This window comes from Eptatretus burgeri, chromosome 17 (genome assembly GCF_056783735.1).
Source record: "Eptatretus burgeri isolate ZD-2024b chromosome 17, Ebu_testis_v1, whole genome shotgun sequence".
NCBI lineage: Eukaryota > Metazoa > Chordata > Myxini > Myxiniformes > Myxinidae > Eptatretus > Eptatretus burgeri.
In genome coordinates this window covers 16,195,364-16,209,350 of record NC_140977.1, presented here as the reverse complement: position 1 = coordinate 16,209,350, position 13,987 = coordinate 16,195,364, and the positions used below count along the sequence as shown (strand labels likewise).

Here is a 13,987-nt window from a genome sequence, read left to right as displayed (position 1 = left end):
GGAAGGGAGAGGGATGGGGCGGAGTACATGGGGTAAAGAAGATGGACACTACAGGGGGTTTCAGGAAGGAAATCAGGGAATACGAAGGAGGTGAGTTTGGGGTGGATTAACGGGAGTCGAAAAGATCATGGTTTTGGATGGAGGAAGATAAGAGATGGTAGTGAACAGCTGTTTTGAAGACCTGCAGGGAAGAGTGGAATTGAAGAGTGTGTAGGAGTTTGTTCCAAAGGCAGAAAAAAAGAGGAATGAAAGAAAAGAGGCTTCTGGACTAGGTGCGTTTTGCTGGCTCTTCAAGCTCACTAACCAGATGTTGCCTTGATAGATACTTCAGTTAGTGTGTTGGATAAGTGCATCCTGTGTTGGTGGAAGGTCTTCCATTGTACAAACTATTTTATGACAAAAGAGCTCTTGTCTCAGGTCATTCACACTCTCAAGCGTGCGTGAACCATTCATGGGGCGGCACGTGAACTGTTCTATCAAGGTGAAGGGGACTGATTTGTCATCCAATGTTCCAAACGGATCCTGCTGTGGAAAAAGAAATCCATCTCTTGCAGCAGCGAATGCCTTCCTTGTCTTCCACACAGATATCTTTGCTCTTCCACAGAATTGTGACGGGGTGTCGGATCCCATCAAGGCATGGAAAATGAAGGGCGTGGAACTTTTTTTTGCCAATATCTTGACAGATGGAGTTGGCATGCTCATCAGAAATGACATCAGAAATGTTTCCCTTTGCCGATAGTTACGCACAACTGAGTATCAGGGTTATGCAGTGTAAGCTCAGAGAAGATGCCGAACAGGATCACCAGAACATCTGTATCCACTGCACTGACCATTCCTGGAATTGCACCTCTTAGGAAAGCATCTTAGACAGGGAGACACATTCTTGTGTCAGCTTTCTCGTAGTCGGAGTTTGGCATCGGATTGCTACCACTCGGCACAACAGATTGACCAGAGGCGATATTGACTTATTTGCCATCTGGGTAGTCACAGGCCACCCCATCTTCAGTGAGGAGAGCAAATAATTTTTCCTAATTGTTGGAATCCCATGGGAAGAAAGCAAAGTTTCCAGGTATCTTTGTCTGGTGCGACTCCTTTCTCCTACTACCCTTCCCTCTCTTCTCGTAAGTGGCCTCCTTGAGACCTTATCCTGGCATTTTGACATTCTTTCTCTTGCTTCGTGTGTTTTCACGTCGCTCTCTACTCCTTTCACGTTTCGAGCTGGTGAACTTAAGGTGACACATTTTGTGCCACTTAGCACTATTGTTCAGAAAGTCAGTGGCACCTCCATGACCTCGAAGATCCAAATCGACTAGCGCTTTATCAAGTTCCTAAAAGGACGTTACATTCTCTCGGGAATCTTCATAGGTTTGCAAGACCTCCTCGGAAGTTTTATTCCCAGCACACTTCAGGTTATCGTCAGTCTTCCCACAAATTATGCAACAATACTCGTCCATTATCTGCAAAAAAAAAGAAGAAAAGAAAATGTGTTATTGGGGATATTTACTTATCATTTCTTCATTTAATCCCTTACTATACGTTTGAAGTACGAGGTGTGTTCAAAAAGTATCCATCCTTAATTTTTCGTGCGTAAACAAATGAAGCTAGGGAGGCGTGGTTTGGTGCACGTATGTAGGCGATCCTAATCCGTATGCGTGAATATTTTCCCGCCTGCAGAAGCTGTCAGTCGCCGACAGACCGCCGATGAGTGAGGAAGTGTAAGTGAGCGCCGCCGGATTTTCGTTTTTGACAAAATGACGGAAAAACTTGAACAACGCTACTGCAACAAATTTTGTGTAAAGCTTGGCGATTCCCAAGTGGAAACGATCCGCAAGATTCAACAGGCCTTCGGGAACGAAGCAATGGGCAGCACACAGATAAAAGAGTGGTACAGCTGCTTCAAAGATGGTCGCACATCAGTGGAAAGTGAAGTACGTTCTGGTAGGCCCTCAACATCCCGAAATGAGATCGTCATTGACCAAGTGAGGACCCTGCTGATGCAGGATCGTCGAATCACGATCAGAGAACTTGCAGACTAGGCGGGCGTCAGCATTGGATCCGTTCATTCCATTGTGACTGAGGATTTTGGCTTAAGGAGAATCTCAGCGAAGTTCGTGCCAAAGCTGCTTACGATCGTGCAGAAGCAACTCCGTTTGGAGATCGCACAGGACATGCTGGAGACTGTGAACAGCGATCCCAACTTCTTCAACACAGTGATCACTGGCGATGAGACCACAGTGATCCGTCATTTTGTCAAAAACGAAAATCCGACGGTGCTCACTTACACTTCCTCACTCATCGGCGGTCTGTCGGCGACTGACAGCTTCTGCAGGCGGGAAAGTATTCACGCATACGGATTAGGATCGCCTACATACGTGCACCAAACCATGCCTCCTGAGCTTCATTTGTTTACGCACGAAAAATTAAGGTTGGATACTTTTTGAACACACCTCGTATATGAATGCTCAACTGAAGACTAGATGCATATATTTGAATTATATTACCTCAAAACCCTGTGTTTAGCCACTTTCGCCAGTATTCTAGCCATCAAGTAGATCGTAGTGACTTTCTATGCGTGATGGCCATCTTGGATTTCTGTAAAACGAGGTCACTTCGTCTGAGAACCCCCTCCTCCCTTCCCCTCCCGATGAAATAATTGTTCATGACTCACACGTCATTCATGACAAGTCTCATGCTTTAATCCGGCCAGTCACAATTTCTCTCCAAATATGCGTTAACTGACCGGACTGTGAAGAGTTCGAGTTCAGGATGGCAGATTAAGGTTATTAGATTTCAGGAAGGCAAACCTTGAGAGTGTGAGTAGAGAGCTCAGTGATGTAGATTGGAAGAGGCTAACAAGAGGGCAATCAGCATCAGAGAAATGGGAAACCTTCAAGGAGCAAATATGTAGAGTTACAGAGTAGGTACATTCCGATGAGGTATAAAACTCGAAGCAGAAAGACGCCAGGGTAGTTGAGCAGTGAGATGAGGAATGCTATTGAGGAGAAGCAGAAGGCATTTTTGAAGTATAAAATAACAGTACTAGAGTTAGATTTGTATCACTATCGGAGTGAGCAAAGGCAGGTGAACAAAATAACTCGGCAAGCCAAAATAGAGTCTGAGAATGACGTGGCTAAGAATATTAAGCATAAGAGCAATGTATTCATTAAGTGTACTAGTGGGTCAGTTGGTCCATTTTACCAAATTTTCACTGTTCTTCATGGCCTTGTTGCATACCTGCCTGCTGTATTGCTTGAGCATGAGCTTGCCTTTCACAAACGCGCGGTTAACACCGACCTCGACAGATAGCCGAACAATTCTCCCTTGCAGGCGAACAGCAGAGTTCTCTGGAGATTATGGCGTGCGCGGGACGGGAGCCGGCGAAGCACGTACCAGACACATTCACCAAGACGTAGGACAAGAGTTTACACTCAAACCCACAACGAATAGACAGACACAAGCAATCTTAATAAACAGGGTTTAATGAACATAAATAAAATGTTTATAATGGAAGTGGATCAAAGCATGAGGTAATGAAACGTGATGTAAATTAATGCTACTTTTGAGACGTCTCTGCACAGACTTTAATTCAGACAAGGCGAAAGATTACCTAAAAGAAAATCCCTTCCTTTGTTCTGCACTTAGCTGAGTGTCCAGGGATGATTCTTTTTGGAGCTTGGCATCAAACCGTGTAGTCACTGCACGGGAAACCCACAAAATGGCGCAAAGCCGCTCGTAAATGGGTGCTGCCTTTCTCCTTGACCATACGACGGGACGATTTCTGAGGCCACGAGGCGTGTTCTTATTCTCGTCTGGTCTCCTCTTCCTCTCATAAACGTACAACTTCATGACTCAGCCAAACAATAATGGCTCGCATCTTGCTCCAGCACGCAGGCATCTTCACGCAGCGTGAACACGAAAATCGCACAGCCTTCTTCGGTGTGTCGAGGAGAAGCCAGCGAGCAAGACCCCTTTCATCTCCACCATGTACCTCACCCAACTATATCCTCTCTGATCATCTCCACCTCCTCTCAAGTCACACCGACCAATCATAAGCCTTGGGGCATGGCTTGTTGGCACGAAGCCGAGAAAGCGGAGTTTCTTGCCTGCTCGGAAATGTTCGGCCCTGTTGCTATTGTTGTTGAAAGCATGGTTCTTTTATTTATGGTTTTGTAAATGCAAAAACATAGGAAAAGGTCACAGGGGGTAATCACATACTGGAAGAAATTAGCCTTAATCTCAACCGAATTAACACAGCACTCCCCCCCCCCCCAAACCCGTACGGTGACACATAACAACTTAAGCTGACAGTTTCCCTACTTAGGCCTAAATTACATCGAGATGTCTCATGTTCATCCACAGAGCATGCTACCCTATACTATCCTACCTGTGCGATGAAAATCCTCCATCTACCCCACAAACATAACACAGACACCCCCTCCCCCCTGAACTGTAGCTCCTGTAAGGTTCAGTACAGGCATTACCATTCCAGCCTTACCACTTACCGAATCACACCACTGTAATTTGCCTATTAAATAAATTAGGAGGGTTTCTGGGAAGCGAGCTGCAGCTAACTTACCTATGCTCCTTAACGTTCTACACCCCTTAAACACAACAATTAAAATATTTGCAAACTCTTGGTTCCCCGCTCTTAACTCCTGTGGCAGGCCGAATATGTCAGGAAGATCTACCGTCACAGATGAAAACTTAACCAAAAACCTTTTAATGTTTGTACAACCCCCGTCGAAAGACTGCGTTCCCGGGTGAAAGCCATAATACCCAACATTACCTGCAGAGCCATCCCAATTTACCTCTTTCAAATTTCCGTGGGCCCTGTCCTTCTGGAAGAGGTTAGTGACATGGTTCGGGTGGACCTTCCCTCTCACACACACATATACCAAATAATCAACCATTCATTCCAATCCTGCAAGACCATGGCTTAAACGTTATTATGCACACGTGTGATCCTCAACTAGGCAGCGGGGAGGTACTGTACAACCAAGATGATGGTGGCACTTCTGGTTGTGGTGCTGGCAGTCCAAGAACAAGTCACTCGACTTACGACTTCTTTGTCCCCTCCCCTCCTCCACCCTCAACTATTCGGTCCCTGACAGCCAAACAGCTCTTTTGCTGTACGCCCCGCCGGGTAGGGTCTCCGCACCATCCAGGCTCTCTCGGCCTCTCCTGGGTTTCCAACGGTCTCCCTACCATTGGTCACCCAACCAGACCTCCCCTGCAACTGGTCCCCCTTTCCAGACACCACCGGCTGCCAGGGACAGATTACCTCAAAGGGGGCCGCAGTCACCGCTCCTCCAGAGCTTGATCCATTCCTCCGGACCCACATATCTTTCCCACCCACAAAATAAAACATGTCATTCCCTCCCTTGTTGCCATTCAATTCTCAAACATTGTAATGCAAAAATTATAATCGTGTTCCTACATTGCCATGGACTGCATACATGTTTTAACCCACATTCATCCTCCAAACACAACTCAATTCTTGTCACATAACAGAAATCAATACAACACGACAATTCTGGTTTTCATACCGATCCATTTAGTGACCATTGAGCCAGTCTCGTCCACTCCCATCCGAATTACCCATGTCCCAATTTCTAAGCGAAACTGAACCCTTGCGACAGTAAGCATCAAGGCACCTTACTCTAAGTACAGGTTGTTGCAAGTTGGTCGGGTCCAAGAGTGTCATCCACCACTCCTAATTTTCCTTGCACCCTTCTAATCCACCCCGTGGATACGTTGCTTTCAATCTCCCTGGATTCCATACCCCCCTTTTTTTGTTCTTCTAAATTTGCCTATTATTTCAAATTCTTGGAGAGCACCTGGCTGATGTTTGGGTGCTATTGTTGACTTCAAGCATAACCTCATTGAGGAGATGCCAGAGGACCAGGCCAGCCACAAGAACTGCATCTACAAGCTTTCTTGTGAGAGGCAGCAGGATTGATGCATGCATCCCCCTCCAGGATCTGGGAGACCCAGATTTTTCCCATCCACTCCCAGAAGACTACTGCATCGTCCTCTAGGATCTGGTAGATCCAAAGTTCTATCTTCCTCTCCCAGAAGCCTGCATCCTCCTTCAGGATCGGGTAGATCCAAAGTTCTATCTTCCTCTCCCAGAAGCCTGCATCCTCCTTCAGGATCGGGTAGATCCAAAGTTCTATCTTCCTCTCCCAGAAGCCTGCATCCTCCTTCAGGATCTGGTCGACCCAAAGTTCTCTCATCCACTCCCAGAAACCTGCATCCTCCTCCAGGATCTGGTAGATTTAAAGTTCTCACATCCACCCTCAATCGATGCCTGTATCCTCCTCTTGGAAAAACTGTGGGCATAGCTCTAATCCAGGCAGACATTCCCACAGCCCAGTTCACCCAGTTAACAATGTATATCTTCGGTGTGCCAGGATGAGGACGGAACAAAGCTATGATTGGCTGAATTACAACCAGCACGACGACAATAATTCCCGGGTATGCATGGATGCCGGCAACCATACTCCACCATCCTTCGATAGACAAAAACCAGACAAACAGCCACTATGGTTAATGCAAATGCCATCACCATAGCTGTCCTTCGAATCCGGAACCAGACTTTTTGGAAGCACAGCTGTTGAGTGTGCCAGGTGAATTGGTAAAATCGGGCCACAAACATTCCAAAACTGACCAGGGCCAACCACACTGTCACCATCAGAGCCGCGCGTGCACCAAGGTATGGTGGTCCACGTCTGCCAACTTTCTCAACTGATGGTCCAGTTGGTGTGATGGGGTCAGTCACCAAAGGCTGGTGGTCACGGTAGCATACCATTCCATTATGGGCATATCCATCAGCCAGAAAAAGAGAAAAGGTTTCTGCCAAACTTGTTTCCTGAGTTGCCTCTTGGCAAGTGTTCACCTCAGACAGAGACTCCTTAGAAAGCTCATTTTCCTCATCCATCCCCTTCTTGCCTCCAATCCAACAACGATCATCATCCAATGGTTCATTCTCCATTACACCCCCCTCAACCTTAAACTCCCTCTCAAGTAGCACAACCTCTTCAGCATCCTTCTCAACCACTGGATTGAAAGAAGACTGACAAAGTCCTTAATTACATTCATCATGGGTCTCATTGCCAAAAAGTCCAGTATTTAGCAAATCACCTTCCTCATGCAACCCATCCAGCAGTTTATCTTCAACATCTCCCGCCGATGAATCGATGGGACTCACACCTGGAAAGGATTCCTGGGATACATCAGCAACTGCAAGTCCATCCAATGAAAAATGCCGAGCATCATCTTCATCACAAGAATCGCTCTACATTCACACCCAGTGGTAGCATTTTCTCTTCAAAGCTTGTACTTGACTCACTCTGGCCTAATTCAAGATGAGCCTCCCGCTCAACCAACAGGAAGCCACAGCTGCTGCAACTCTCCTCCTCAATGCATTTTTCTTGGGATTGTTCCAATATTGGCTCGACAAAACAAACTTCAAGATTTGCCTTCTTGTAAGTGCCAAGTTCAGAAAGCAATGCTTCAGGAAAATCAAGTGATAATAGCCTGGAATTTCATTGCGCTTGTGTGGACGTCATTCTACCCTGGGAAGAGATTGTCCACGTGGTGAGCAGGAAAGAGGGTTTAGAAGGGGGTATCACAATCTCCGTGGTGTGTGAGGAGACCTCTGTGGTTTGCGGTATGGCACTCATCGATGCTGGGTTAGACCCGGCAAGGGTTCTTCTGGCATGCTGGGGACCATCAGGGTGTGACACGGCGCTGGCTCCAAGATAAGTGCAGACTGCTGAAACCTGAGCTGGCAAGCCAAGTGTCTGATCTTGCAATGTGTGGGGTGAAGGGTGAGCCTGCTCATGGTGGGAGCGACGCCAGAGCACTGGTGTGCGGGTCCAAGCTCTTGCTGGATATAGAGGTTATGTCCGTCGTCATCGTGTGAGCTGGTGTGAGCAGTCATTGTGTCGGTTCCCGGGATATTCAGGACCTGTCGAGGTTGACTCAGTGCCTGGGGTTGTCACCCGTGGCATGTGGGGTGTGTTTTGGCTGCCACGGGGCAGGTGGTAAGAAAGAAAGAGTTGAGTGGTCGGGCATTGAGAATGAGACAGGCCACTGTGACCCTTGTCATTTGGAGCCCAAATTGGAATGTAAATGTTTTTGAACTGCAAATGCAGAGGTAAGAGCTATGAATCATGAGCAGCTGGCAACTCATGACAATGAGGGAACAATGAGCTGCAGGAGGGGGCAGAAAAGCCAAATGGTAACAGGATAATGATATGTAGCCACATTTGGACATGCGAGGCCCACGTGTACAAGTTTTTTTCAAAGCAGCCTTGGTGGGAGTTGGTCCCCAGGCTGCAGGATTTGGACACGATGGGGTTAAGGGGGTTGGCCTCATGGGAAACTGCCCTGGTGCCCCCCTTTGAGATTGGGTTGGGCCAGGCAGCTGGGGAGCTGCACTGGCAGAATTTGGATGTGGGGTCTGACCATGGGTGCTGTGGCACGATCCAGGCCCCACGGGGAGTCTGGTGGAGTGTGGTGTCCCTTGTCCATCAGGGTGCTGTCCAAGTGAGTGTCTACGGCCAGTGGGGTCGTCGGGCCATGGAGGGGGTTGAGATCCCTGCGGGTTTGAGGTGGTTCTGTTTGGGCACCTGCTATGGTGTACCATAAGGACCACGAGGGGGAGGTGCTGTGGCCTCTCTTTGGTGGCAGCACCACTAAGGGCCAGTGAGGTCCTGATGAGGTGACCACCCAGGCATGTAGCCTGGCAGCCTCTCCCTGAGGTTCTGGGACAGACAGCATGTGGTATCCTGCCATGCTGTGCTGGTCTATGGATGCGGGTCAATCCGCATGACCCAGGTATGAATACAGCCCACTGGACACCACCGAAACATCTGTGAAACATTATGGAGTGTTTGGGAAAATCCCGGAGAGGCCCACATCACCTTCCACAGATGGACCATTGTGATTTATGGGCTCTCGGTTTGGAAAGACAGTCCTGGGTTTTAATTTGCATAGATCTCATGGGAAGAATGGCTGCAGCAGGCGCTGCTGGTGTTGAACGGGGGCTCCCCAGTGGAGCTTGGCTGTGTTAAATTTACCTTTCCCCATTGTCAGGATTTGGCATGCTTTGCTATTGGGTGTATGCAGGTGAGTTGGGGGAATTGTTATGGATGACTGGCAAGAGTGGCCTTGAGGGTCAAGCAAGTGCTTCGGGTGTAAAGGGTTAAAATATGTGTTTTGTAAATGAAGGATTGTGTTTTGCTTGAGCGTGTGTTGATGATTAGTCTGTACGCAGGCCATGGCAGGTTAGGTGCACCATTGCGTGTATTGCAGGTGGTGGAAAATTGTATGGCAGTGGGGAAGGAAGTGACATTTGGGATTTTGTGCATGGGGAAGGTGTGTGTGTCCGCAGGTACAGATCAGGCTCTAGAGGGGTATTGACTGCGGCCCCTCTTGATATAACTCATCCCTGGCAACCGGAGGTGTCTGGAGTTTGGAGGGCCTGTCGGACGAGGGTCTGTGTGTGCGACCATTGGGTGGGAGACCCTTAGCAACCTAGGCGGAGGACAAGATTTCCGGAGGCCAGAAGAGTCTGTATCGTGGAGACCCTTTTTCAGTGAGACTGCAGGAAAGGAGCTGTTTGACTGCTGGGGGCAGAGAAGTTGAAGGGGCGGGGGGTTGAGTGGGGAGGTGAAGAAGTTGTGAGGTCAGCGACTGCTCCTGAACTGCGGGTACCACAGCCTGAAGCGTCCCCACCATCTTGTTTGTGCAGGACCTCCCCGCTGCCGAGTTGAGGGCCACACCTGCATTGTGTTAAAAGATGAAGCCATGGCCTTGCAGGGAATTATTGTTGTTGTGAATGAAGGAATTGTTTATGAATGTGGGAATGTTCCACTTGGTCCTTTGTGACTTGACACGTGCTACGGAGGGCAGGTAGCCAGTGAAACTGGTTAAGTGGATTCTAAATTGGGTATTTGGGCTCAGCTGGAGCAGGTGACATCCACTTAGGGGATTGTGGTCAAGTCATGGAGTTTGATTTGTTTCAGGTAAATTCTCTTTAAGGTAGGCGTGTTTGTGGTTTTGCCAGCCATTCTCTTCCCGCCCTAAGACATCGGAGCGAGGAGACAAGAGGGGAGAATCCACTGTGCATATAATTGTGCATTTTTGAATTTTTCTTGCAACTAAGGAGTGGTATGGGACCAAGTGGTATGGTAAGGTTTGGTCAGTTAGCTACGGTTTGCTTCCCACAGCCCCTCTTGATTTATTTTGTTGAGGTTAATTGGCTGTGAATCTGTGTGTTAAGGCTGTAGCTGTTGCCCCCGCAGTGAACTTTGCAGGAGCTGTGGTTCTGGGGAGGGAGGGGAGGTGGGGGGGGGGAGCGCTGTGTTACTTTTATAGAGGCAGGGGGTTGGACATTACCATAGAGCAGATCAGAATTTATAGAGTGGCATGGTTCATGTACGAGTGGTTAAGCACATTGCAATGTAATAAGTAGAGAAACGTTGGCTTAAGAATTGTCTTGTTTGAATGTGTACCGCACAGGGGGTGGTGCTTGGTAATAGTTAGGGCTTATGGTTAAGGAAATTGTGCATGAAATGGTGACGTAAACCTCTACCGACGGGCATGGAGAGAGAGAGAGAGAGAGAGAGAGAGAGAGAGAGAGAGAGAGAGAGAGAGAGAGAGAGACAGAGAGAGAGAGAGAGAGAGAGAGAGAGAGAGAGAGAGAGAGAGAGAGAGAGAGAGAGAGAGAGAAGAGGTGGACCTTGGATCACCTCGAGAGCAAGGGGAGGAGCATTTGTCACCTCCGAAGGGGCTGAGCTCGGATCACCTCGAGGGGGCAGAGTTTTTCATTGTCCCAGGAGAAGAGGGAGGAGCCAAATTAGGCGGTTGGGTTTCAAGAAGTGAGGCATGTCCAAGTCTGAGGAGAATGGGTTTGGTCTGAGGAGAATGATTTCTTGAGGAGAAAAATTAAGGAGAGTTTTGAGGATGTCATCCTGCCTGCCTCTGCCTGTTTTCATTTCCCTGTGTCCATTCGTCATCCTGTCAGTCTCCTCATTGTCCTGCCCATCATCTTCCTCGTCTCTCCTCATGGCTGCTCCGTGCTCATTCTTCCACATGCTCGTTCACCAGAGCTGAGTCTCCCGCTTTTGTCCCTTTCCCGTCAGTGACTGAAATTGGATTGAGGTGCCTAAGTTTCTTTCAATTCATTTTTAGCTCGCCTGTTCGAAGAACAGAGAGCTATAACGATACCCCTGGCGTGAGCGTGAGCGTGAGCGTGAGCATGAGCGTGAGTGTCAGCATCAGCGTCAGCGTGAGCCTGAAAATGTTAAAGTTTTTGGTGCAAGTTATTTTTTAGAAGCTTGCCATTCATTTAATATGTGTACTCGGATGCTGATATTTGGCATGGAGGTTCCTTTGGGGTATATTATTGATGTAGTGAAGTTGAAATTAAAAAAATAATTTCAAATGTTTTAAACTTTTGACCTGTTTTGAACTTAACTTTTTTGTAGCACATCAACGTTAAAGTTTTTGGTGCAAGTTATTTTTTAGAAGCTTGCCATTCATTTAATATGTGTACTAGGATGCTGATATTTGGCATGGAGGTTTCTTTGGGGTATACTATTGGTGTAGTGAAGTTGAAATTCACAAATGATTTCAATTTTTTTTAAAATTTCAACCTAAGATGGTGTCAAAGCCACCCAATGCTCGCCTGTTTATACGAGACGCTTGCCATTCATTTAATATGTGTATTAGTTTACTGATTACAATATACAAATACATATATTGCTTTAAAATTATTTGGATCAGACTGCACTGCAATGCTTTATAAAAAATATTATTCGACTAGTCTTTTAAAAACTATAAATGTATAAACAGGCGAGCATTTGGGTGGCTTTGACACCAACTCTCTGGTTATTCTCATTGTACAAAATTGCTTATCGATTTTGTGTTCCCCTTTCTTCCCTATCCAAACCTGCCGTCATATTCCTTTTGTCATGTCAATCTTCCCCTGATTGGTTGTGATTTGGGGAACAAACCCATTTGTTTTAAAAGAGCTAAGGTTCTCGTGTTTTTCTGTACGACCGGTGTACGCATTGTCCGTCATTAATTCGAAATGTCTCCATAGGAATTAAGCCGTTGGGACCATTGTGGGATTTTACCCTCCCACCGCAATGAGCTTGATGTTAGTTGAGCCATTGACATGGCAGCACATACAGTCGTGCATATTTGGGTACATTTGTCAGAATATTTCAAGTATTGTACAGAATTTGATATATATATATTTTTTTTTTGTATATATATATATATATATATATATATATTTTGTTTTATATATATATATATATAAAATATATATAATAATATAATATATATTTTTATATATATATAAAAAAATATATATATAATATATATATATTTTTTGGATGTGATGTATTTCAGGTGGATCCATTGAGCCCCAAAGAGAGACTGTGCCGACTTGGAGGAATGGTTCAGAGAGACGCCCGCAGGACTCACCAAATGAAACAAGCAAGAGGACTATTTACAAACAAGACAAAACAAACAATGAAATGTTTGCCGAGAATAATTTTCACAAGGCTCACAAAGGCAAGAAATCTGAACATCCATATAAATGCAAAACTTGTGGAAAATTGTTTAATCGGTCATGCACCCTTAAAACACACATGATAATTCACAATGGTGAACGCCCATACAAATGCACAAGTTGTGGAAAATCTTTTAATCAGTCATTCAACCTTAAAAATCACATGAGAATTCACAATGAAGAACACCCGTACAAATGCTCAATATGTGGAAAATCTTTTAATCAGTCATACAACCTTAAATCACACATGACAATTCACAATGGAGAACGCCCGTACAAATGCACCGTTTGTGGAAAATCGTTTAATCGGTCATCTAACCTTAAAAAGCACATGAGAATTCACAGTGGAGATTGCCCATACAAATGCTCGATATGTGGAAAATCTTTTAATCAGTCATACAACCTTAAAAAGCATATGAGAATTCACAATGGCGAACGCCCACACAAATGCACCGTTTGTGGAAAATCTTTTATTTGGTCATGTCACCTTAAAACACACATGATGATTCACAATGGAGAATGCCCACACAAATGCACAACTTGTGGAAAATCTTTTAATCGGTCATCAACCCTGAAAACACACATGACAATTCACAATGGTGAATGCCCGTACAAATGTACAAGTTGTGGAAAATCTTTTAATCGATCATCCACCCTGAAAAGGCACATGATAATTCACAATGGAGGGCGCCCCTGCAAATGTACAAGTTGTGGAAAATCCTTCATTCATCCATCCAGCTTTAAAAAACACGTGATGATTCACATTGAAGAACACTCAAAGAAATGTACAAGATGTTGAAAATCTTTTGGTCGGTCATCTAACCTTCAAACACACACGATTCACAATGGAGAATGCCCATTCCTAGCACAAGTTGTGGAAAATCTTTTAATCAGCCGTACATCCTAAAAACGCACATGAGAATTCACAATGGTGAACTGCTTGGGTTTGGAGAACATGTCCTTTTTCTCAAGACTGAGCAGAATATTGTATTCTATGAACTCTCTAGTTTTTATTTTTTCAGGAATCGCAGCACAAATTTATTTTTATATTGGTTGTTAACAACTACAGTGATGAATGAATTGGGTCAGTAATATGCTTTGTTCCCACCATCAAAAAAGAAACTTTTGACGCGTAAAATCACTGATGCAACTTACACCCAACTCACCCAACAAGGAGCTTTCAAGGCAGAGTAGAAGGATGTAAGAGAGGATGCTATGGAACAATAAACCATTTATTATGATACCGAACCATACTCGAAAATTGCAAGCTTCGATAAACCATCTTGTCCACAGCCTTGAAGGATTACAAAGAACCTTTGATATTCCCACATTCATGGATTATAAAAAGCATGCAAGTATACAAAATTAACCCCCAAATAAAGCAGCAGAGTATTA

General features: G+C 45.7%; 1 protein-coding gene across 1 annotated transcript in view; it reads left to right on the top strand.

Annotated features, from left to right (window-relative positions):
- The window catches only part of LOC147009398 (uncharacterized), a 97,964-nt gene extending 83,977 nt beyond the window's left edge, over positions 1 to 13,987 (top strand). Inside the window, 2 exon segments of the mRNA XM_085862190.1 lie at positions 12,595 to 13,274; positions 13,276 to 13,987. Coding sequence (XP_085718316.1) covers positions 12,595 to 13,274; positions 13,276 to 13,347 — 752 coding nt within the window. The 3' untranslated portion in view covers positions 13,348 to 13,987.